The 24,230-nt window shown below is 67.8% G+C and overlaps 1 protein-coding gene across 3 annotated transcripts; it reads left to right on the forward strand.

Moving 5' to 3' along the window:
* Nucleotides 1–338: 338 nt before the first annotated feature.
* On the forward strand, nt 339–23,814 carry APC2 (APC regulator of WNT signaling pathway 2). 3 transcript variants are annotated; one of them, XM_043590142.1, is made up of 15 exons: nt 339–450; nt 6,331–6,489; nt 6,629–6,719; nt 6,837–7,017; nt 7,981–8,089; nt 8,170–8,286; nt 8,804–8,881; nt 9,081–9,179; nt 9,717–10,104; nt 10,546–10,641; nt 13,354–13,493; nt 13,834–13,911; nt 14,135–14,251; nt 14,559–14,773; nt 16,542–23,814. In XM_043590142.1, exons 1-15 carry the CDS (start codon nt 397–399, stop codon nt 21,466–21,468), a joined length of 6,849 nt encoding a protein of 2,282 aa, XP_043446077.1. In that variant the 5' UTR covers nt 339–396; the 3' UTR covers nt 21,469–23,814. The 3 variants fall into 3 exon arrangements, with proteins under 3 accessions (XP_043446077.1, XP_043446078.1, XP_043446079.1); XM_043590143.1 differs by having other exon boundaries at nt 8,173–8,286; XM_043590144.1 differs by lacking the exon at nt 339–450 and adding an exon at nt 2,547–3,723.
* The last annotated feature ends 416 nt before the right edge of the window (nt 23,815–24,230 follow it).

Raw genomic sequence — 24,230 nt, forward strand, 5'->3', positions numbered from 1 at the left:
CGCAGCCGGAGCCTGGCTGCTGCGGGCCCACGATCCAGGCCGGCAGCCGATTGCGGCCACAGGGCGGCGCCTCCCCCCATCCTGGCGAGATCGCCATTCTCCTCGGGACCCCTCCCCGCTCTCCCTCGTCCCCCCTCCCCCGTCTGCTCACTCAGGTCCCCCTCCTCACACCGCCCACCCGAGTCCTCAGTCCCACGAGACGCCCTCCCCCCGCTCCTGCGAAGTCCCGCAGACCCGCTCGTCCGCTGCCTCCCGGAGGCGTCCCCGCCCGGCCCCGCGGTGCGAGCCCTCCCCGTAGTCGCTCCGCGCAGGCGCAGGGAGTCTCGGCCGAGCCTCCCCCCCCCACCCGAGCAGCTGAGGGCGGGGCGCAGGCTGGTCCGGGGCGGCCGCGGCTCCATGGGGCTCTTGGGGCTGCTGAGCCTGCTGCACTCAGCCTTCTTCGGGGACCAGGTAAGGCGTGGGGGGCACTCCGACACGCGCACGGGGCTGGACGGGGCTGGGGTCTCGCGCAGTCGCCGCGGAGACCGTTGCCAGGGCAACCGCTTCAGGCTGTGCTCGGGGGGCAGCCCCTCCCCCGCGTCGCAGCGGATCCCCCCCACCCCGGGTCTGCGCAAGCGCAGCCTCGGAGAAAGACCACCCCCCCCCGACCCCTCCCCACTGCGCGGACGCAGAGAGCAGCTGGGGCGGTGGGGACTGCGACGGGGGACCGTCTAGCTGAGGCTCCGTCCCGCACTGGCGGGTAGGGGCTGGGCCACACCCTGCACCTCTTGGGGCCTCAGTTTCCCTTTCTGGGCTCCCAGCGCAGGGCCGACTCCGACCTTCGCCGACGTTGAGGTTCACAATATGCATCCCACCGGGCCTGAGAGCTTTGCCGGCCTCCGTAATCGTTCTGAACCTCGGGGCTCTCACGTTCCCGATTTAACGGGAAACTGAGACTGGGGGCGCCGCGAGGAGCCCAAGCCTTCGTCTGGGTTGGAGCCTGAGCGCGGGGCGGAGGCGCCAGCAAAGGACCAGGCCCGGTGGCCGAGGGGAGCTGTCCGCGGTGCTGACAGGACGCTGTCTTGCCCTCTCCCTTCCCGGGAAACTGAGGCCCGGAAACCCGGCAGGGGATCCGGTTTCGGGGGCACGGCGCCACCACTCCCTCATCTCCAGTAGTATTCCCTTTTCCATCAGGGCTCTGCTCCGTCACCCAGCCCGCGCCCCATCTCTGTGGTCGCATGACAACCTGGTGCCTCTCTGCTTCCCTCTCCCCCCACCCCAGCTCCGAGTTGGGGGCGGGGGGCACCCATGGTTCTGCCCCGAGCCCCTAGCACAGTGAATGGTCAGTGGAAGAGCGCGGGCCATCAAGTGGGAAGAGACACTGAGGTCAGGCTCAGAAGACTCAAAGGCCCTCTGAGTGACCCTGTTGTGCTGGGCCAGATGCTGGCATGGGGCTGGGGGGGGGGGGGGCAGGGGGAAGGGATGGTCTCAGGGTGAGGATGTGGATAAGCGAGCCCCACGATTCAACTCTCCCCTTGAGAGCCCAGCAGCGGTAGGGAGCGCAGAGGATCCCAGGGAGGGCGCCTGGGGAGGACCCCCACCCCCACCCCCAACTAGGCCTGGGAACTGTGCCTTGAGGGGCTCCTCATTCCCCCAAGACTGGGCTTGGGGTCCTGGGGTGCCGTGGGGTTTCCCGAGGCTCTGTGGTTCTCGGATTTCCAGTGATGCCTGAGTCTGACCGTGGCTCAAGAATTTAAAGGGTCAGGGATATTCGGGGATGAGGGGCAGGGTGTCAGAGATGTGGTGCTCCAGAGGCTTGGGGACAAGGGCATCTTGTCTTGTAGTCTCAGTGCCTTGTGCCCTCAGCCTTCTGGTCCCCAGGGAGGGGGAAGCCCAAGGCTGGTGAGGCTCACAAGTGAACTGAAGCAGTGTGCTCCCTGGCTTAAGCCTCAGTGTCCTCATACATACGAGGGCAAGGCTGGCCATTAGACCACTCAGACTGGCTGAGAGGGGTCTGGGGAGCAGCCACACCTGAGACTGGGTGGGGGGATAGGACTTAGTTCTGTGCAGGCAAGGATTCTCCAACCCACCTCCCAGTCGGCAAAGCAGGAAACTGAGGCCAAAGAGAGAGAGGCCAAGGTCACAGTGAAGCTGTGCCCTAGGCTCTGTCCTCTCCCTGCCCCCATTCCGGCTCTGGCCGGTCTGCTCTGCTCTCGGTGATCAGCTCGGACTGCCCCGGACTGCCCCTGCTCTAAACCCCTGGTAGTGAGCTGGTGCGGCCCCACCAGAAGCCCAGGCCCCCTGACAGGGGACTGGCCGCTCAGCTCCAGGGACGGCACATGTCATTCCTTCAGCCCCGGGGAATACCTTTCCCCTCCTTGCTTCCATAGCCAACTCTTACTCATCTGGGAGAGGCCAAGCACTGGTGTCCTTTTGTGCAGCCTTCCCAGCTTCCGGAAAGAGCCCCTCTGCCCCCCACACCCCCTTCCCAGGGCCCACAGGCTGGGGACTGCTGCCTTTGGCTGTGGAGGCTCCAGGACTGCCAGGCCCCCTCTCAGCCCCCCCCCCCCCTCCCCGGCAGTGCTAGCCCAGGGCGGGGCACACGGGACCTCCTGCCGTAGACCCAACAGAACACAACGTGGTGTGCGTGCCCTTGGCTGCCTGCCTTGCACCAGCCCTTACAAAGGCTGCACCCCCCCCACCCCACTTAACCGGGGGGGGGGGGACAAGGTTCTCGAGGCAAACATTTGCCACGGCCCCCCCTCCCCCGGCCAGGAAAGACAGAGGCAGGCCCCCTAAACCACGTCTCCTGGCCCAGAGCCTCCTTCCTCCTTGGGGCGTGCATGTGTCGGAGGCAGTAAAGACTGGCCCCAGCTGCAAAGTTCTGGGGCTCTGGACCCATCGAGGACCTGAGACAGCTGGGACCCCAGGCTTCTCCTTGGGCTTACCTTCTGTGAGGGTGAAATAGTGTAATGGGAGACAGAGACACAGAGAGACAGATTGAAAGAGACCGAGCGACATGGGGTGGACAGGGAGTCGCGGCAGACACCCCTGGAAGAGCTCTGTCAGGCGGGAGACAGAGGCGCCGGGGTCCCCAGCGCCTCTCAGCCTGCCCGCCCATCCCCCACGCCCACCCCTTCATGCTGGCCGTGACCCCGCTGGCAGGGGGTGGGGAGTGCAGTCTGGATCCCGAGCCCTGCCCCGCCCTCACCCGTCCGCACGAGGCTCGGCTGGATCCGTCGGGAGGGGCTGGCCTCCCCCTTGCCCCCCCTCCCCCCAATTCTGATGTAACATCCGAGACCGCATGCTTTTTTTTACTCTCAAATTCTCCGGATCCAGCCGCCGGAGGTTCTTGACCGCTTTACCCCGGAACGGGTGGAGGGCACAGGGTCCTCGTCCTCGGGGCGCCCCCCCCCCCCCCGCAAGCCCTGCACACGCAGTCCCTGAACCCGCCCGGAGGCCCGACGTCCGGCTGCCGCCGCTGGTCCCCGCCCCGGGGCCGCCATTGGCTGTTGCCATGGCACCAGTCCGTCTTCCCGCGCCGCAATTGGCCGCCGCGCCCGCATCCCGCATCCCGCATCCTCCCCCGCGCGCGGTGGTCTCGCCCAGCTCCGGGAGCGGCGGCGCCGCCTGGCCAGGCCGGGACCGGGCTTTGTCCGCCCCAGAGCCCTCTGCCTGCGCCGCCGAGACCCCGGAGCCCCCGCCCCGCGGCGCCCCCGCCAGCCCGGCCCAGCCCGACATAGAGTAAGCGCTTCCCCGGGGGGAGGGCAGGGGGCGCGTCCTCCGCCTCAGCCGGGGGGTGGGGGTGGGGGGGGTCGGGGGGGTCGGCATCCCCTTCTCTCTGCTTCACCTGTCAGCACAGGCTTCGTTTCTCCAGGGTGGAGCCAGAAAGGGAGACTGAGAACCAGGGAGGTTGGGCCCCTGCGTCGCTGCTTCCCGGCCCACGCACACACCCACCCACGGGGTTCCACACTCGGACCTCCCAGTCTGCAGGCAGGCCTGCTGTGTGCTTGGGGGGTAGTGCTCCTCCTCCTTGGACATCAGGCTCCTTCTCTGTAACGTGGGGTTTGAAGGAAGGGCCCCTTTGGGCCACATCTGCCGTCCTCCCCTGAAATGTGGCCACTCACGGCTCAACCAGGGGAACTGCCAGCTATTGGTGCTTCCCTTCTGCGATGGAGATCTCTCGGGGAGGCTCCCAGGAGTCCCCTGACGCAGCCTGGGGATGAAGTCCAGGCAGGAGGGCTTCCTGGGGGAAGCTGCACCTTGAAGGGTGGCAGGAGTCAGGAAAGGTGCTCCAGGCAGAAAACCGCACGTGCAGAGGCCTGGGGAAGGACACTGCAGCGTGGCTGCTGGGTGTCAGCGAGGCAGGATGCATGTGGAGGAATGGGCTCTTGTCTTGAGGGCACTGGGGAGCCATGGGCGGTACTGGCGCGAGGGAGGGATGGAATCCAATCGTGACTCTCACAGCTTCCTTTTGGCTTTCCGTGAGAGTGGACCGTGGGAGGCCAGCGAGGCTGCCCTGATGGAAAGGGTGTGGGGGCCTGGGGGAGAGGGGGCCTGGCTGGGCAAAGCTTGAGGGGCCGGTGGGAGTGTGGAGTTGGGGAGGCCAGGCTGGAATGCGGGGAGTCTGGTGGGTGGCCCTACCGCCAAGCTCAGCGCGATGAGGATACAGCAGTGACCACCAGGCGTCGGGGGAGTGAAGGTGTCCCAGGCTTAGCCTGGAACATCCAAGACGAGGGAAACCTGATGTGTGTGTGTGTGGGGGGGGGGGGGGATGGGCAGCCCTGGGTGGGGCTCCAGGAGCCGGCCTGGGTTTAGGGAGTGGGAGGGACACTCAACAGGGTCCTACACCACCTGGAGCTTCCCTGAGGCTGTGCTGGGCGTGGCGGCCGGACCCCAGCAGTCTTGCCACAGCCCCAGGCCTGAGTCCCAGCTGGGAGCTCCCCGCCTCCCCCCAGCCTCGGGCAGGGTCGATATTGGGGTGGGAGGCAAAGGCCCTCGGCCTTCCCTACCTGACACATTTGCTCCCACTTGACTGTCCTGTCGGCCCTCCCACCGACCCGCAGGGCCGAGTTCTTCTCAACCCTCAGATGGGCAGCTCGAGGCCCGCAGAGGCCAGAAAGCACTGCCTGGACTTCTGAGTCCTCCCAGTGTCGGGTCCCGGTCGTGCCTTGCCGGTCACCCGGGCCTGTTTCTTCCTCTGAGCACAGCCCAGTGGCGGTCCCTGAGGCTCGGGACTGTGGCCAGCGAGCCAGATGACGGGTCAGGCGTACAGCAGGTCCTCCCAAAGGGTCAGGATGGCCCAAGCCCATCACCCCACCCTTATTCCAGGCCCAGCGAGCCCTTGGTGGTCCCAGGGTGGGTGGGGTGGGGAGGGTTCTGGGGGCAGGAGCAGAGGGAGGACAGTGAGTGACGGGGCACGTGAATGAGTGTATGTGGCCAGGCTGGGGGGCGGAGAGCAAGTGCCTCCCTGTGGGCTGGGGAGGGCGGGCTGATCTGGGGAGGGGCTCCGGGGAGGAGGTGGAGGAGACCACGGCCTGCCACTGGTGCGCCTCAGACAAAGGCGGAGGGAGGGGGCGCGAGCCGATGGGAAGGGAACAAAGAGGGAAGGGGGGGTGGGGAGGAGGTGGGACAGCTCCGGGGAGGGCCAAGCCCAGAGAGGAGGAGCTGCCAGCCAGCTGGACCGAGGAGGCTGGGCCAGAGTGAGGACAGCCACACACACAAAGAAGCGGGTGGCAGTGGGAGAGCCCGGGGGGCTGGCGCAGGGCTGCCGGGAGGGGAGCCGGGCCAGGCAGGTGGCTGCTGGGCTCCAGCTGTTGGTGGAGGGGGTGTGGGGTGGCGGGGGGGGGGGGGTGACCGTGGTGGGCTTGGGTCTGCCGGCCCGGCTGCCCAGCTCTGGGCGCCCCACCATCACCTGGCCCTGGCTCTCTGAGCCGTGTTCTTGGCCTCCACAGCAGTTCTAGCGTCCTGGGCTGGGCCCGCTGGCGGTCTGCCCACCACACCTCGGGGCAGCTGCGTTGCTGTGGGAGAGGGCCTCGGATGTCCGTGTGTCTGTCTAGCTGCCCGCCTGTGTGTCTGGGAGCCCGGCAGTGAGGGTGGACATGTACTCGTGTCTGCTGGCCACCTGGGCGTTGGGGCTGCGTGTCTCCACGTCCACCCCGGGGCCCTGCCCCTCTGCCTCCCATTGGCCCTGCCCGTGCCTGTCCTCCGGGACGCCAGAGTTCTGCCTGTAGCGGTCCACACCTGGCGCTCCCGCTGGGATTCATCCCCAAGATCAGATGGGAGAGCTGGGGCTTAGATCAGGGCACTCTCCCTAGACCCCTGGGTGAACCCGCTGACCCTTGGCCCCAGGCGCTGCAGGAGCTGAAGATGACGAGCTCCGTGGCGCCCTACGAGCAGCTGGTGCGGCAGGTGGAGGCCTTGAAGGCCGAGAACAGTCACCTGAGGCAGGAGCTGCGAGACAACTCGAGCCACCTGTCCAAGCTAGAGACGGAGACGTCCGGCATGAAGGTGAGGGAGGGGCTGGGCAGAGGCCTCGGGCTGCCCTTACAGGGACAGACGCCGCCGGGGTGCTGGACCCAGAGACCCACAGGCCAGCCCAGGGCAGCAGGCTCACGCTGCCGGACACCCTCTCCCGCCCCCGCCTTAGGAGGTCCTGAAGCACTTACAAGGCAAGCTGGAGCAGGAGGCCGGAGTGCTGGTGTCCTTGGGGCAGACGGAGGTGCTGGAACAGCTGAAAGGTGAGGGGCCCACGGGGGGGGGGGGGGGGGGGCAATCCCCAGCTTGCCCCCAGAGGTTGCTGGGAGGAGGGGCGGGAAGGGGCACTGACCTTGCCTTCTCCCTCCGCGCCCATGCAGCCCTGCAGATGGACATCACCAGCCTGTACAACCTCAAGTTCCAGCCCCCAGCCCTAGGTCCTGAGCCCACTGGCCGGACCCCCGAAGGAAGTCCAGTACACGGCTCCGGGCCTTCCAAGGACAGCTTTGGGGAGCTGAGCCGGGCGACCATCCGGCTGCTGGAGGAACTGGACCGGGAGAGGTGAGATGGCAGGTGGCGGGACCCGGCCGCTGGAAGCTGTCACGTAGCTCCGCCCCGGCACCTCTGCCCGCTGATTGGCCCACCGGCACGTGTTCCCCCCACCTCCTGAGCCGGCCTTGCCCACGCCCACTCCCCGTGGCTCCAGTGGACCTCAGCTGGAGGACGAAGAGGAAGGGGGAGTCCCTGGCACAGGGCAAGGCTCCTGGGAGATGTCCCCACGGGTCCCCAGCATGCGGGCTTCGCGAGGCACAGGGCCGTGTCCGTTGCCAGGGTCAGGACTGGAGCCAGAAGGGCTCAAGGCAGCCTTTGTGCAGAGAGGGCTGTGGCCCAAGAAACCTGGGCCGGGGGCCAGCAGAGGAAAGCAGGGTCTGGGCGCCCAGCTCGGCGCGGCCGGGGTGTGTGGGGTCGGATGCGGCAGTGCAAGAGCGGCTTGGAGTTGAGGCCATGCTGTGCTGTGGGACCTCAGGCCAGTCTCCTCACCCCTCCCAGCCCCAGGCTTCCGCCGCTCTGTAGTCCTATGTCACAAAATTATTTAAAGTCAATGAATTTTTATTTGAAGAAAAAAAAAAAAAAGAGAAAGAAAAAGACCCTGAGCCTGAACGTGGAGCTCTGTAAAACGAGAATGGCAGCATCGCCCCCCACAGGGTTAACAGGGAGCCTGTTGCGCCCGGAGCAATCTGAGCCTGACTTGGTCCTTGTAGGCCAGAGGGAGACGAGCAAGCGTGGGAGAGGTGTTAGCACAGCCCCCTCGGGGTCTTTCTCTGGGGACCACAACTTATAAAGTTGAATTGATTTTCTGCACCGCACCCCAGTCCCGGGAGCGCCAAGGGCGAGACTTTGCCACGCCGTTCAACTTGGCACACAGCGCCCGACAAGTGATCACACAAATCAAAATAAACGACGCATGCAGGACGGCTCCCGCCCTGCGAGCCTGCGCCCACCGACTGCCCGCCCCCTCCCCAGGTGCTTCCTGTTGAACGAGATCGAGAAGGAGGAGAAGGAGAAGCTCTGGTATTACTCACAGCTGCAGGGCCTGTCCAAGCGCCTGGACGAGCTCCCGCACGTGGAGACGGTGAGCGCGCGGGGGACGGCGCGGGGGGAAGGGGCTCGGGCCCGGGCGCCCCCTCACCGCGGCCCGCCCGCCCCTCCCAGCAGTTCTCGATGCAGATGGACCTGATCCGGCAGCAGCTGGAGTTCGAGGCCCAGCACATCCGCTCGCTGATGGAAGAACGCTTCGGCACCTCGGACGAGATGGTGCAGCGCGCGCAGGTGAGGCGGCGGGCGGGGCGGGGCGCTGGAGGCTCTTCCGGGGAAGAGCGCGTCACTGGGCGGAGCGCGGGGACTGCTGTGGGAGGGGTCTGGATCGGGAGGCGGAGCCAGGGGGGGTAGAGCCCTTTGTGGGTGGGGCCAGAGGGGGCGAAGGGCGGAGCCGGGCTCCGAGGGCAGGGTCCGAGAACGGTGGGGGTTAGGGGACGGTCAGCGGGCGGAACCGAGTAGGAGCCAGCCCTGGGCCGCGGTCCGTGGGCCGGAGGAGATCAGGGAGGGGGCGGGTCCGGAAGGGTGGGGCGGGGTCAAGCAAGAGAGTGGGTGGAGCCAGCGCCTGGGTGGGCCCGGGTTGTGGGCGGAGTCAGATACTGCAGCGAGGGTGTTTAGGGTGGGCGGGACCATATAGAGGAATGGGGGTGGGGCCAGGGTGGGGCAGAAGCCGAATGCCGATGGAGAAGTGGGTGGGGTCATACAGGAGTGGGCGGAGTCAGCCCCAGCGCGCCTCTTTCTCTTGGCTCAGATCCGCGCTTCTCGCTTGGAGCAAATCGATCAGGAGCTGCTGTCCGCACAGGACCGGGTGCAACAGACAGAGCCCCAGGTACTGGGAGGGGTGGCGCCAGGGTCCTGGGGTGGTGACGGGTCTAGGCAGTGAAGAGACCGCTAGGGCTCTGCCCGGTCCAGGAATGGGCCTGCAGCCCCCACCCACATTGTCACGGGGGTGTGGCCGGCATTGGCAGCCTGGGCGCTTTGTGGGGTGCTCCCCAAGAGAGCCCCCAGGTCTGGCGTTCTCCGCACAGGCCCTGCTGGCGGTGAAGTCGGTGCCGGTGGACGAGGATCCAGAGACTGAAGTCCCCACACACCCGGAGGATGGTGTCCCTCAGCCCGGCAACAGCAAGGTGAGGGGGCGTCCAGGTTTGTGGGGGAGGAGGCCGGTGGGTTGAGGCAAGGGGTGCAGATGGCCAGCTGGGTGGAGGTGCATGGTGACCTGGGTCCTGCCTCTCTGTCCGATGTGGGGGGCCTTCCCTCCGCCGTCTCCATAAAGCGGCCCCAGGTGTGGAAGGGCCACCCTGGGGTGGGGTGTGTGCTGAGGCTGGCAGGGCCAGAACGTGGGTGGGGACAGCTGTCCTGTGTGTTGGGACGGCACCCTAGACTTAGAGGTAGGAGGTCACCCACGGGAGTACCCCGTGAGGACGACAGTCAACTTGGCCCTCCTCAACCGGGGGCGCCCCAGTGCCCTCCCCAGGTGTGTGCCACTGCCCACAGGAAGTTGCAGGGTGAGGGTGTCGGGGGTGAGCAAGTGACGGTCCTGGGCTGGGGTCACAAGACGCTCACTGTGTCTGGGCGGCCCACCGGGGGTTCAGGGACTGGCTGGGGCCAGGTGAGCCGGGCGTGGTTCACCGCCCCCCTTGACCCCCGTCCGCTGCCCCTCGTAGGTGGAGGTGGTCTTCTGGCTGCTGTCCATGCTGGCAACGCGTGACCAGGAGGACACGGCGCGCACCCTGCTGGCCATGTCCAGCTCGCCGGAGAGCTGCGTGGCCATGCGCCGCTCGGGGTGCCTGCCGCTGCTGCTGCAGATCCTGCACGGCACCGAGGCCGGCGCTGGGGGTCGCGACGGAAGCCCCGGGGCGACGGGCGCCAAGGACGCACGCATGCGCGCCAACGCGGCGCTGCACAACATCGTCTTCTCGCAACCTGACCAGGGCCTGGCGCGCAAGGAGATGCGCGTCCTGCACGTGCTGGAGCAGATCCGGGCCTATTGTGAGACCTGCTGGGACTGGCTGCAGGCCAGGGACGGCGCCGAGGGAGGCGGCGCCAGCGGCGGTGAGCCAGCGACGGGGGCCGCCGCCGGGCCCCTTCTCGGTGGCCTGCGCGGGCGAGGCTTGTGGGAACGTTGTCTTGGCGGATGGGCACAGGGGTGGCCCCCGACACCTGATGACACGGGGTGGGTGCTCAGGAAACCGCCGCCGAATGCAGGGATAGGTCGTGGGTCCCCAGAGTGTGAGGTTCCCGGTGTTTGCAGCTGATTGCAGTTACCTTATGACAGAAGCCGCAGGCGTCACCCCCCCCTCCCTTGGCCGTCCTGGGTGAGGCAGCACCCCCTGCGTGGGTTGGCGGGAGGCGTGGGAAGGAGCCCCACCGCTCTGCGAGCCCGGCGTGCAGCCCTTTGAAAAGGCCTGGGGTCTCCGCAGGGATGCAGAAGGCAGGGCGGGGCGGGCACCCACCGGCAGTGGGAGGGCGCTGACCTGGTCCCCTGGCCCACAGCTCCCGTCCCCATCGAGCCCCAGATCTGCCAGGCCACCTGTGCCGTGATGAAGCTGTCTTTTGACGAGGAATACCGCCGAGCCATGAACGAGCTGGGTGAGTGCCCCCTCGCCTCCCGCAGGAGGGCCCGATGCCTCGGTGTTTTGTGGAGGGGCTGGGGACGGGGTGGGGGGGGTGGGGGGGGCTCGACCTTGTGAAGTTTCAGGTTGGGGGGCGTTACGAGTATCTTCTTTTTCCATAGAAAAGTCATCAAAACACGGAAAAAAGAAATAGCAAAGGCCAAACATCGCATCCATATGCTGAGTTTGGCTGTAAGAGTTACAAAACACACGGCTTCTCACCCAGCCGGTGGTCAGAGCGCCCCAAGGTTGGGTCGGGTCCCGTGTGGTTTGGCTGCGTGGAGGTGGGGGGGCACGTGGTGAGGGGCTTTGGCACCAGCGGGTTCTTCAGGAGTGTGCACACCTTGGGGGCACCCCTGCGCCCCGTGGCCGGATTGACAAAGTAAGACACACAGAAATAGGAAGGCAGGCGGGCAGCAAGCAACCCGTGGGACACCCCCCCCCCCACCCGATCCGGAAACGGCCTGTGTCGAACAGTAAGTCCTGTTGTCGTGTAAGTCCTCGTGTCGTCCGGGGAAAGTGGAGGAGGTGGTAAGGTCTCCTCTCTACACAATGCACGTGCACACACGTGCCCAGAATGCAGTGTAGACAGGAGAATGGAGTGGCCCTGGGCTCCACTTCCCCCAGCCGATGCCAGGCAGGAAAAGGAGGATTTCAGTTTTCATTGTCTCCTTCTGACCGTGAACGTTTGTACTATGAACAGCTGGGATTTCATACAAAACTGGTTCTCAGAGTGTGGCCCACAGGGACCCCTGGGGGTTCCCGAGATCCTTCTCGGAGGTCCACAAGGTCGCAATTGTTTTTGCCTTTGCCACCCCCGTTTTTTCTCGTGCGTGCGTGTGTTCAGTGGGGTTTCCAGATGCTCCTACTCTGAGGACCACTGGGCTGTACCTTCTGGGGTTTAAAAGGCTTCTTCTTTTTATTTTTTAATAAAAAAAAGTTTTAAAGTGTTTATTTTTGAGAGAGACAGAGACAGAGCGAGACAGAGACAGAGCGTGAGCAGGGGAGGGGCAGAGAGAGGGAGACACGGAATCCGAAGCAGGCCCCAGGCTCTGAGCCATCAGCACAGAACCCGACACAGGGCTCGAACCCACAAACTGGGAGATCACGACCTGAGCCAAAATCGGACCCTTAACCGACTGAGCTCCCCAGGCTCCCCAAACGCTTCATTTTAATTTCTAGCATGGAACAGCTTCCACCCACAAGAACAGAATCTCTCTGGGGGTCCTCAGAAAAGTTCAGAGGATGCAGGGGTCCGAGGCCAAAACACTTGCATGCCGCTGTTGTCCGCCGAGGCCCCCTAGCAGGGGGGTCCCCCACTCCCAGCACAAGCACCCCACCCACGGCCGAGTTCGCAGTCCTTTCTCCCTCCTCCTGTTTGCTTCTGTCCTGCGGGTTTCCAGCAGCAGAGAACTCCACGGTACGGAGCATTGAAGGCCTGAGAAGTGTCCCCTGTAATAACTTACAATTACGCATCCCAAATTTTTTAGGGGCGTCAGGCCAGCTCCATTGGAAAGGCGCGTGACTCTTCATCTCAGGGTTGTGAGTTCGAGCCCCACATCGGGTGTGGAGCCTACTTAAGAAAGTTAAATTGTGGTAACATACACACAGCCTAAAATTCACCATCGTAACCGTCTCTAAGCGCACAGCTCGGCGGCGTCAGGCACTCACGCTGTCCTGCACCCGCCCCCGCCACCCGTCTCCAGAACTTTCCATCTCCCCGGACCGAGACTCTGTCCCATGAAACACTGAGCCCCCACCCCTGGCTCCCACCGTCTACTCTCTCTGTCTCTGTGGACGGGACTCCTCTGGGGACCCCCTGTGCGTGGGGTCACGGGATGTGTCCTCCTGTGTCTGCCTCCTGTCACACAAGTAAACTCGGGCAGAATGTCTCCAAGGTGTGCCCACAAGGTGTGGCGACAGGTGGCAGGGCTCCCGGTCACGGTTGAGCACCGCTGCCCCAGTGGCGGGACACACTGTGGTCTCGGGTTGGTCCCCTGGAGGACACCCGGGTTGTTGTGACCGTGGCGCCGGAGCACGTGGCCTGTTGACGTCGGGGTGTTCAGGTGCACGCGGGCCGCTGACGTCCCCAGAGGGTGCCCGGCCGGCCTGCCCCGGGCCCGGGGATGAGCGCGTTGCCTCCGGCACGTTTGCTGCGCGAAGAGGGAGAAGCTTCTTGAGTCTGTGCCGCGCCTGCCCCTTCTCTGCCTGCCGCCGTCTCTCCCGGGCCGGTCTTCCCAGGGCCGTCCGCCCGTCCCTACGCTGGGCACGCGGGCCCCCCGCCGGTGGCTCCTGGGCTCGAGCCGTGCAGACCCTGCCCTCAGTGGCTCCTGCTCTAATGGTCCTGAGGGAATTCTCACGTGGGGTGCTGGAGGGCGTCCTTGAGAAAGCGGCGCCGTGACTCCGGCGCTGGGAGTACAGGCAGGAGTCTGGGCAAATAGGGAAGAGCGTTCGGGCCGAGGGAACAGCTGTGCGAAGGCCCGGTACTGGGGCAGAACCCTCGGAGCCGGCTGCACAGGTAGACCTGCCGAGGGCGGGGGTGGGGCGGGAAGGGGCCGGGGGCGTCGCGGCAGGGGGCGCTCACAGGCCAGGCGAGGCCAGGCAGGGCAGAAGGCAGGCGGGCTGTGGGGGCGGGGGGCGGGGCTCACCACCTGTCCGGGCGCTCGGTGCCCCTTCCGCACCCCTGCAGGTGGGCTGCAGGCCGTGGCAGAGTTACTGCAAGTTGACTACGAGATGCACAGAATGACCCGGGACCCGCTGAACCTCGCCCTCCGTCGATACGCCGGCATGACCCTCACCAACCTCACCTTTGGAGACGTGGCCAACAAGGTGTCTGGGGCCGGCCAGAGGGCGGGCAGGGTCAGCGCGCTCCAGCCCCGGGCCTGCCTCGACCTCGTGCCAGCCTTGAAACGGTCCTGAGGGGGGAGACAGTTGTCCCCGACTTCCAGGCGGAGGCCCAGAAGGCTGGTGTCCGAACGTGGCCAGCGGGGCCGCCACGCTCGGGGCTGGGGGAGGCTGGGTGGCGTCGGCGCCGCCCTGAGCCTCTTTCCTCCTTGGAGCCGCTGGGTGAGGAGGGGCGGGGCTCGGGCCCTTGCACACAGTAGGTCTACCTCTCGCCCCCCCCCTCCCCCGCCCGCTGTGGCGCGACTTTCCTCCGTCACGTCAACAGGCCGCACTGTGTGCCCGCCGGGGCTGCATGGAGGCCATCGTGGCCCAGCTGGCTTCTGAGAGCGAGGAGCTGCACCAGGTGCGGGGGCGGGGGGCGGCGTGCGCGGGGGGGGGGGGGGGGGGGGGGGGGGGAGGCCCCCAGGGCGGCTCACCCCCCGAGGCCTTTCTGCCGCCAAGTCCCCTCTCCTCTGGGTGTGACGGGGCTCCCGTGGTGGGCGCCCCCGCCTGGCGCAGGGGTGAGGACGCGACTGCGGCCGCCCGGGGAGCCGGGGCCCCAGGTCCACCGCGCCCGCTCCGCCCAGGTTGTGTCCAGCATCCTGCGCAACCTGTCCTGGCGGGCCGACATCCACAGCAAGAAGGTGCTGCGGGAGGTGGGCAGCATGACCGCCCTGATGCGGTGCGTCCTTCGAGCCTCCAAGGTGGGCACGGGGGCGGGGCGGGGACGCGTGCGGGGGGGGGGGGGGGCGGGGGGCGGGGACGCGCACGGGCGTGGGGTGGGCCCGGCCGGACCGAGCGCTGCCGAGCGGGTGGCCCAGCCCTGGGGCCGCCGGCCCCGCGTCTCAGAACCCCGTGACGGTCAGCGTGATTGCTTCTCGCTCGCACTCGAAGGCGTGTCTGGGTGCCAGCGTTGGGTCCGCAGCTCGATGGGGTGGGGGAGAGGCGGGTGCGCCGGGCTCGCTGGGCCCCCGCCGCTCACCCCCCACCCCCACCCCGCTCGGCGCCCAGGAGTCCACCCTGAAGAGTGTGCTCAGCGCCCTGTGGAACCTGTCGGCGCACAGCACGGAGAACAAGGCGGCCATCTGCCAGGTGGACGGCGCCCTGGGCTTCCTGGTGAGGACACTGACCTACAAGTGCCAGAGCAACTCGCTGGCCGTCATCGAGAGTGGCGGCGGCATCCTGCGCAACGTGTCCAGCCTCATCGCCACGCGGGAGGACTACAGGTCGCCCCCCTCCCCCCGCCGGGGCTCGGGGACGGGGGGAGGGGGGGGGGCACTGGGGGAAGCTGGGCCCCAGCTGGGCCCCAGGCGCAGACCGGGGTGGGGCTGGCAGATCCCACTCTGCTGGGAACGAGGACAAGCCCTGATTGTGCGGTGAATGAACGGTCCCGATTGGTCCCTGGAGACTAAGTTTTTTTTTTTAACATAAGTATACCCCAAATTTTGTGTGGGGTGTACTCGTATAATCAACGTTTAGTTAACTTATTAAAATGAAAACATGGGGGCGCCTGGGTGGCTCAGTCATTTAAGCGTCTGACTCTTAATCTGGGCTCAGCTCGTGATCTCACAGTTCGGGAAATCGAGCCCCACATCGGGCTCTGTGCTGAGCACGGCGCCTGCTTGGGGCTCCCCGTCTCTCTCTGCCCCTTCCCTGTGCACACGCATACAGGTGCTCTCTCAAAATAAACATTTCAAAGTAAAATAAAAATAAAACGTATTATTTTTCAGATAATGTTAATAAATACTTGTTCTCTATTACAATATTTACTAAGTAATATTAAAACCTGTTTTTAAAATACTTATTAATTTTGCAAGAGAGAGAAAGTGCAAGCAGGGGAGAGGCAGAGAGGGAGAGAGACAGCATTCCAAGCAAGCTCCGCACCGACAGGGCACAGCCCAACGTGGGACTCAAACCCACGAATATGAGACCATGACCCAAGCTGAGAGCAAGGCTCGGATGCTTAACCGACTGAGCCACACAGGCGCCCCGATGCTTATTCTTTATAAAAATAAAGTATTGTTTATTGGATGATAATCAGTAACGTTTTTAATGTAAGAAAACACAAAACATTTGTTTTCAATATAAGTATATCCCAAATATTGCATGGGCTCTACTTGTGCTAAAGATTTTATTTATTAAATCAATAAAACACTTATTTACTAGGTAATACTAATCATTAACAATGCTTAGGGGGTTTTTTCTTAAAAGATTTTATTTTTAAGTAGTCTCTACACCCGGTATGAGGCTCAAACTCACCACGCTGAGCCAGCCAGGCACTCTGATACTTTTAAAAACAGATAAAACTTATTTTCAGCATAAGTATACCCCAAATATCATGAGATGTAGTTGTGCTGAAATGAGGTAAAGTCAAACTGAAGTTCACTTTAGAAAAAGTATTTTTTTTAATGTCTACTTATTTATTTTTTAAATGTTATTTTTTTAAATGTTTATTCATTTTTGAAAGAGAGAGAGCACAGGCAGGGGCGGGGCAGAGAGAGAGGGGGGGACACAGAATCCGAAGCAGGCCCCAGGCTCTGAGCTGTCAGCACAGAGCCCGATGTGGGGCTCGAACCCACGAACTGTGAGACCATGACCCAGGCTGAAGTCGGATGCTTAACCGACTGGGCCACCCGGGTGCCCCTCTATGTATTTATTTTGAGGGAGTGCATGTGAGCGGGGAGGGGCAGAGAGACAGGGAGAGAGAATCCCAAGAAGGCTCCGTGCTACCAGCGCAGAGCCCGACCCTGGGTTCGAACCCATGAAACGTGAGATCGTGACCCGAGCCAAAATCAACAGTCGGACGCCTAAATAACCGAGCCCCCCCGCGCCCCTAGAAGAAAGTATTATCATTTCACTATGTGATGTCGCACCACGTATTTATTCGGTGTTCTGAAACGCAAAGTCACCTGGGGAGCCCCGGACTCGTATTTGCGGGGGCGGGGGTGGGGGGGCGGGTGCTGGGCGCAGGCCTGACACCCCCTCGTGCCGCAGGCAGGTGCTGCGGGACCACAACTGTCTGCAGACGCTGCTGCAGCACCTGACGTCCCACAGCCTGACCATCGTGAGCAACGCGTGCGGCACGCTCTGGAACCTGTCGGCCCGCAGCCCGCGCGACCAGGAGCTGCTGTGGGACCTGGGGGCCGTGGGCATGCTGCGGAACCTGGTGCACTCCAAGCACAAGATGATCGCCATGGGCAGCGCCGCGGCCCTGCGCAACCTGCTGGCCCACCGGCCCGCCAAGTACCAGGCGACGGCCACCGCCGTGTCCCCCGGCGCGTGCGCACCCAGTCTGTACGTGAGGAAGCAGCGGGCGCTGGAGGCCGAGCTGGACACGCGACATCTGGCCCAGGCGCTCGACCACCTGGAGAAGCAGGGCCTGCCCGAGGCCGAGGCCGAGGCCGCCTCCAAGAAGCCACTGCCGCCCCTGCGGCACCTGGACGGGCTGGCCCGGGACTACGCCTCCGACTCCGGCTGCTTCGACGACGACGAGGCGCCCTCCCTGGCCGCCGCCGCCTCGACCGCCGAGCCCGCCAGCCCCGCCGTGCTGTCCCTCTTCCTGGGCAGCCCCTTCCTGCAGGGACAGGCTCTGGCCCGCGCCCCGCCCGCCCGCCGCAGCGGCCCGGAGGTGGAGAAGGAGGCCGGCGGCGAGGCGGCCGTGGCGGCCAGGGCCAAGGCCAAGCTGGCGCTGGCGGTGGCGCGGATCGACCGGCTGGTGGAGGACATCTCAGCCCTGCACACCTCGTCCGACGACAGCTTCAGCCTCAGCTCCGGGGACCCCGGGCAGGAGGCCCCGCGGGAGGGCCGCGCCCAGTCCTGCTCCCCTTGCCGGCGGCCGGAGGGCAGGCGGCGGGAGGCCGGCGGCCGGGCCCACCCGCTGCTGCGGCTCCAGGCCGCCCACGCCAGCCTGTCCAACGACAGCCTCAACAGCGGCAGCAGCGCCGGCGACGGGCGCTGCCCCCGCGAGCACACGAGGCCCTGCCCGCTGGCCGTGCTGGCCGAGCACCACGAGGGGGCCCCGTGCAGCCAGGCGCGGCCCAGCCGGCTGGACCTCAGCCTGCCGGGCGGCCGGGAGCCGGCCGGGAGGGACGGCCCCGCGGCCGACGCCTGCGTGCGCACCATCAAGCTCTCGCCCACCTACCAGCACGTGCCGCTCTTCGAGGGCCACCCCAGGGCGGGGGCGGGCGCGGGGCCCCCGGCCGCCGGGGCCCGGAAGCAGGCCTGGCTGCCCACGGAGGGCCTGAGCCAGCTGCCCGAGAAGCCGGCGGCAGAGCCGGCGCCCCTCCGCCTGTCCCGCTGCAGCTCTCTGTCCTCGCTGTCCTCGGCCGGCCGCCCCGGCCCCAGTGAGGCCGGGGACCTGGACAGCGACTCGTCCCTGGAGGCGCTGGAGGAGGCGGGGCCCGGCAAGGCGGACCTGGACGGAGCCTGGCTCGGGCCCGGGGCCGCCTCCCTGCCCGTGGCCATCCCGGCGCCGCACCGGGGCTGCGGCCTGGGGGCGGAGGACACCACGCCGTCCAGCTCCTCCGAGAACTGCGTGCAGGAGACGCCGCTGGTGCTGAGCCGCTGCAGCTCCGTGAGCTCCCTGAGCAGTTTCGAGAGCCCGTCCATCGCCAGCTCCGTCCCCAGCGACCCGTGCAGCGGGCTGGGCAGCGGCACGGTCAGCCCCAGCGAGCTGCCCGACAGCCCCGGGCAGACCATGCCGCCCAGCCGCAGCAAGACGCCCCCGCTGGCCCCTGCGCCCCCCGGCGAGCGCGAGAGCACCCAGTTCAGCTTGCAGTGGGAGAGCTACGTGAAGCGATTCCTGGACATCGCCGACCGCCGGGAGCGCTGCCGGCTGCCGTCGGAGCTCGACGCCGGCAGCGTCCGCTTCACGGTGGAGAAGCCGGATGAGAACTTCTCGTGCGCCTCGAGCCTCAGCGCGCTGGCCCTGCACGAGCACTACGTGCAGAAGGATGTGGAGCTGCGGCTGCTGCCCCCCGCCGGCCCGGATCGCGGCGGCGGCCCGCACCTCGCGGGGCACCGCCGGCGGGACGAGGCCGCTGGGTGCCTGGAGGGGCCGGCAGCCGCCGACCAGGAGCTGCGGCTGCTGCGCGAGTGCCTGGGGGCAGCCGTGCCCGCCCGGCTCCGCAAGGTGGCCTCGGCCCTGGTGCCCGGCCGCCGCGCGCTGCCCGTGCCCGTGTACATGCTGGTGCCCGCCCCCGCCCGGGGGGACGACTCATGCACCGACTCAGCCGAGGGCACGCCGGTCACCTTCTCCAGTGCCACCTCGCTCAGCGACGAGACGCTGCAGGGACCTCCCAGGGACCCACCCGCCGGGCAGGCGGCCGGCCGGAAGTCTGTGGGTCGGGAGGCCGCCGCCAGGCAGGCCACCGGGCACCGCCACGGGGCGTGGGGCGGGGGCCGGAGCGCAGAGCAGGCCCGGGGGGCGGGCACGAGCCGGGCGGGGCTGGAGCTGCCCCTCCGCCAGCCCTCGAGCGCCTGCACGGACGGGGACGGCCCCCGCCCGGGCCAGGCACGTGGGGACGGGGCACCGCAGTCGCTGTGCCTCACGACGCCCACCGAAGAGGCCGTGTACTGCTTCTATGACAACGACTCCGATGAAGAGCCGTCCGAGGCGGTGGCGCCCCCGCGGCGGGCGTCCGCCATCCCCCGTGCCGTGAAGAGAGAGCACCCGGCCGGCAGGAAGGACGCACAGGCCACACCCAAGGCCGCGGCCAAGGCCCTGCCCGCTGCCCGCGCCCAGCCCAGCCTCATCGCCGACGAGACCCCGCCATGCTATTCCCTGAGCTCCTCCGCCAGCTCCCTCAGCGAGCCTGAGCCCCCTGAGCGGCCGGCCGGCCGGCCCCGCGCTCCCGAGCCGGCCGTCGCCAAAGTCGTGGGCCCGGGGGGCGGGTGCAATGGCGCCCCCAGCCCGCGGGCGGGGACGGGGCCGGGGCCGCTCCGGCGCTGTGTCGGGTCAGCCGTGCCCGGGCGCCGGCTCCAGGCGTCAGGCCCGCGGCGCCGCAAGCCCCAGGCTGCCCGGCCAGACAAGCGGCCAGCGGAGCGGCCCCAGGAGCGCGGTGACGAGGCGGCGGGCTCAGACCAGGCCTCCGACCTGGACAGCGTCGAGTGGCGCGCCATCCAAGAGGGCGCCAACTCCATCGTCACGTGGCTGCACCAGGCGGCGGCCGCGGCCACCCACGAGGCCTCATCTGGCTCTGACTCCATCCTGTCGGAATCCGGGCTGTCGGGCTCCACCCTGCAGCCGCCGGTGCACAGGAAGGGACAGCGGCTGCAGGCGGGCGGTGCCGCGAGGCCGAGGCCGGAGAAGCGGGACTCAACCCTGGCCCAGCACGGCCCCAGTGGCCCCGAGAAGCTGCGCGGTGCTCAGAAGACGGCGTGCAGGGTGCCGGCCGTGCTCCGGGGACGGACCGTGATCTATGTGCCCAGCCCGGCCCCCCGGGCACAGCCCAGAGGCAACCCCGGCACCCGTGTGGCACCGAGGAAGGTGGGAGCCCCTGCGCAGCCCGCAGCCCCGGCCAAAGCCCCCAGCCCCGGGCAGCAGCAGCAGCAGCAGCAACAGCAGCAGCAGCAGCGGTCTCGAAGCCTACACCGGCCGGGCAAGATCTCCGAGCTGGCGGCACTGAGCCCCCCCCAGCGGAGCGCCACGCCGCCCGCCCGCCTGGCGAAGGCCCCCTCGTCCGGCTCCTCCCCGGCCTCCCCGGCCTCCCAGCCCCCGCCCAGGAGGCCGCCCTCGGGCCCCCAGGCTGCGGGGCCCCTACCTGGTCCCGGGGCGTCTCTGGCGCCCCAGACGCCCGCGCGGGCCCTACTGTCCAAGCAGCACAAGACGCAGAAGTCACCCGTGCGGATCCCCTTCATGCAGAGGCCCGCCAGGCGGGGGCCGCCAGCCCTGGCCCGGGCAGCCCCGGAGCCGGGCCCCAGGGGCCGGGCAGGAGCCGAGGGAAGCCCGGGCGCCCGAGGGGGCCGCCTGGGCCTGGTGCGCGTGGCCTCTGCCCGCTCCAGTGGCAGCGAGTCCTCCGACCGCTCGGGTTTCCGGCGGCAGCTGACCTTCGTCAAGGAGTCCGCGGGCCTGCCGCGCCGCCGCCGCTCAGAGGTGGCCGCGCCCGAGGCCGCGCCCTCCGCCTCCCAGGGCGGCTCCCCCCGGCGCGGTCGGCCCGCCCTGCCCGCGGTCTTCCTGTGCTCCTCGCGCTGCGACGAGCTGCGGGCGGCCCCCCGACGGCCCCCTGCAGCCAGGCCCAGCCCCGGCGAGCGGCCGGCGCGGCGCCCCAGCTCCGAAAGCCCGTCCCGCCTGCCCGTCCGCACGCCGGTTGCCCGGCCCGAGGCCGTCAAGCGCTACGCCTCCCTGCCTCACATCAGCGCGCTGCCGGGGCCCGCGGCCGACGCCGCCCGCCGCAGCAGCGACGGGGAGGCCCGGCCGCTCCCGAGGGTGGCGGCCCCGGGCACCACGTGGCGTCGCATCCGGGACGAGGACGTTCCGCACATCCTTCGGAGCACGCTACCCGCCACCGCCCTGCCCCTGGTGGGCGCCTCCCCCGAGGAGGGCCCCGGCGGGCCCCCGCAGCGCAAGACCAGCGACGCCGTGGTCCAGACCGAGGACTTCGTTGCCGCCAAGACCAACTCCAGCACGTCTCCGAGCCTGGAGAGCAGGGGGCCCCCCCAGGCCCTGGGCGGCGGCCCCGCATCCTTCCCTGGCAGCGATGTGGATGGGCCCTGCCCCCCCAAGGCGCCCACCTCTGCCTCCTTCGTCCATGAGGGCCTGGGGGTGGCCGTGGGAGGCTTTCCCACCAGCCGGCACGGCTCCCCCAGCCGCGCGGCCCGCGTGCCTCCCTTCAACTATGTGCCCAGCCCCATGGTGGCAGCCGCCGCCGACTTGGCCGCAGAGAAAGCCCCCACCGCTGCCCCCGACAGCCTTCTGGAATAGTGGCCGGGGCCGGCCTTCTGGAACATCCTCTCCCGGTCGAGGGCTGGCCTGGCTGCCCAGGGGGTGGTCCCACGGTCCATCTACCCTCCAGAGCCCCTGCCCTCGGAGCCCCCCTGCAGCCTGAATCGGCCTCACATCTCACGCACAGATGCTTGCTCCGCGCCGCGGGGGCTCTGGAAGGAGGTGGAGCCGAGGGCCGGAGCTGCGGTCCCAACCTGGCCCCCACGCAGAGACCACCCTCCCAGCTCGGGCTGCCCCGCGCAGTGTGCTCGTGGCCCCGAGCTTCAGCAAGACCCTCCCGTTTCGGGAGGTGCAGGGAAGTGGCAACCCGCCCGGGGTGGGGGACGGAGCGGGGAGGGTGGCCCCCTCGCGCGGGCGCTCGCCCGCGCGCGCCGGGATGAAGCCTGTGACGTTGGAGGCCCGGTAATTGGTTAATGATGGCTCTGCCGGTTCGCTTGCCGCCTCAGCCCCAGCTGGGGGCGCGGGGGCGGGCGCGGCTGAGCCCCAGACAGCGCCGTCTAGCGAGTCGGGAGCGCCCCGCCGCCGGGCGGCCCGGAACTGCAGGGAGAGACTGGCGCCCGGACGATGGGGACGGTCAACGGTGTGGTCGGACAGCCCCGCCGGGGCGGGGGCGCGCGACCGCCACGGGCGGGAGGGAGCGTGTGGAGGGACGCCCCCGAAGGCCACCGCCGCCGCGCTTTTCTATTCCATTCTCCTTCGCCACGCACGAAGCGCTGGGCCCCACGGGCCTCGCGCCAGGGACGGCACAGCTGCGGGAGATGCGACCCCGGCCCCGGGGCGGGGGGGGAGGGGGACGGATGGCAGACGGCGAGCCCCGAGGCCTCACTTCTCCCCTCTCACGTGCAGCTCAGGGCCCCCGGGTGCGCGCGTGTTCAGCCTCAGCCCCGAGAACGCCTCCTTGCAGGGAGAGCCGGCGACCTCTTTCCTGCGGCGCGGGGGGCCCCCGGGGAGAAGCTGATCCCGGCGAGCGGATCTGCTGAGACAGCCGCCCCGCCGGAGCGCCACCCCCGCCGGGGCAGATGCCGTCAGGGGAGACAGCGTGGCTGCCGCGAGTCCCTTCTCTGAAGAGCAGTGGAGAGCCCCCGCCCGCGGACACCGCTGACCCTCCCCGTCACCCAGAAGGGGTTCCAGTGGCCGCCACCCTCGGCTCGGGGAGCCCCTGGGAGCCATGCTGACCCTGATGCCACACGCACCCCGCTGCATCGCACCCCCAGATGCCCCATCCCGTGGGACGGGAGCCGGGCCCAACCTGAGCGTCCGGCAGGCAGGGATGGCGTGTGAGCCCGCGTAAGGCCTCGGCCGCCCCTCGGGCCACACAGGCCTGTGTCAGAGACCCCCAGTCCCCGTCCCCGCGGTAGCCCGCGGGGCCCGGACTGGGGGTCGCCCGGCTCCTTTGTGGATTTGGGGACTGCCAAATACTGTCTGTGCTTCCAGTCCCCGCGGGCCAGGCTTCCCCGAAGTGGCCTGGCGGGAGGGAAGAGGCGGCAGCAGGCCCGCCAGCGGCTCGTCCAGCCACAGGGCCCGGGGCTTCGAGCACCCACGCACTGTGAGACCCTGGGCACTGCTTTCGCCGCTCTGTGCCTCAGTCTCCCCACGTGGGCCGTGGGGAGAACTCCCAGAGCTACCTCTTGGGCGAGTGGAGAGACCACCAAGACTGGGGGAGAGACCTCGCTGCCGCCCCCTGCCTGCCTCTCCACGGGCGGGGCCGGAAGGCAGCCCCACGCGGGCCAGCACACAGGCGCTCCCTCCCCATCCGTGTCCGGCAGCCACTTTTGCCTTTTCCAACCCCCTGCACTGGGGGCACAGCCACACCTCATCATCCAGCCTGGGCGGGCCGCAGGGGCCCTGGCGGCACAGATTTCTGGAGGCGGCGGTTGGCGGTCACTGGACAATCAACCTGAGTCGGGGGCTGAAGACCTAAGGGGTCTCAGGACCCAAAGGACCGACCCAGCCACCCGCCAACGGGACACGTCAAGGACCCATTCACCTCTGGGGCACTCCTGGGGTGAGCCCGAGGGGGACGACTATGACCCCGGGCCTGTGACTTCGGGCCCAGGGCCGGCCGGACGCACCCGCTGGTGCAGCATTACCTCACCCCTGCCGCCCCCGCCGGCCTCCCGGTTGGCAGCCACGGCACCCCACAGCCCGAGCGTGGTTGTCCCGGCTCATCCCTTCGTGTCTCCGTCCCGGGTCTCTGCAGCACCACAGGCCACGTGTAAATACAGCCCATCCACCCCCACTGACCACGCAGCCGGCGTCTGGCGGGAAGAAGCCACGGAACCAGGCGTCTCACATGCACCTTTAATAAACAGCTGTTGAATCGCGCTGATGCTTGTGGCTGCGTTTCCAAGTGGGCGAGGAAGGGGTTGGGGGCCAGGAGGGGACTCCGGGGCCTTCTGTCCTGCCCACCCCTTCTGGGGTCCGGGTGATGGCCCAGCCTGGCTTCTGCCGGGAGCAAGCAGATGCCCCTTTGGGCAGGTCCCTGGACGCAGAGCCTGAGTGTGGGCCCGGGGTCCCAGGTCAACAGCACCGGGAGGCCAGCGGGTGTGCCCCTGCCTGACCCCAGGGGACTCCGAGTGGACAGCACCCCGGAGTCGGGAAGCGCTGGAGACCAGGGCCGGCCAGGCAGGGAAAGCGGAAGAACTTCTCACCAAGGGCGTGCCGTGAGCAGCGGGGCGGGCGTGCGATGGTCAGGCGTCCCCAAGGCCCCCTTTCTGGGTCTTGGTTTTGGGGCCTCTCAG

The sequence above is a fragment of the Prionailurus bengalensis genome, chromosome A2 (genome assembly GCF_016509475.1).
Source record: "Prionailurus bengalensis isolate Pbe53 chromosome A2, Fcat_Pben_1.1_paternal_pri, whole genome shotgun sequence".
Taxonomy (NCBI): domain Eukaryota; kingdom Metazoa; phylum Chordata; class Mammalia; order Carnivora; family Felidae; genus Prionailurus; species Prionailurus bengalensis.

Bases quoted from the DNA above. Each gene is read 5' to 3' on its own strand.
- APC2 (XM_043590142.1), top strand. From the start codon at position 397: ATGGGGCTCTTGGGGCTGCTGAGCCTGCTGCACTCAGCCTTCTTCGGG. The intron at 8,287-8,803 runs GTGAGGCGGCGG...CTCTTGGCTCAG, and splicing joins AGATGGTGCAGCGCGCGCAG to ATCCGCGCTTCTCGCTTGGA. The intron at 9,180-9,716 runs GTGAGGGGGCGT...TGCCCCTCGTAG, and splicing joins CTCAGCCCGGCAACAGCAAG to GTGGAGGTGGTCTTCTGGCT.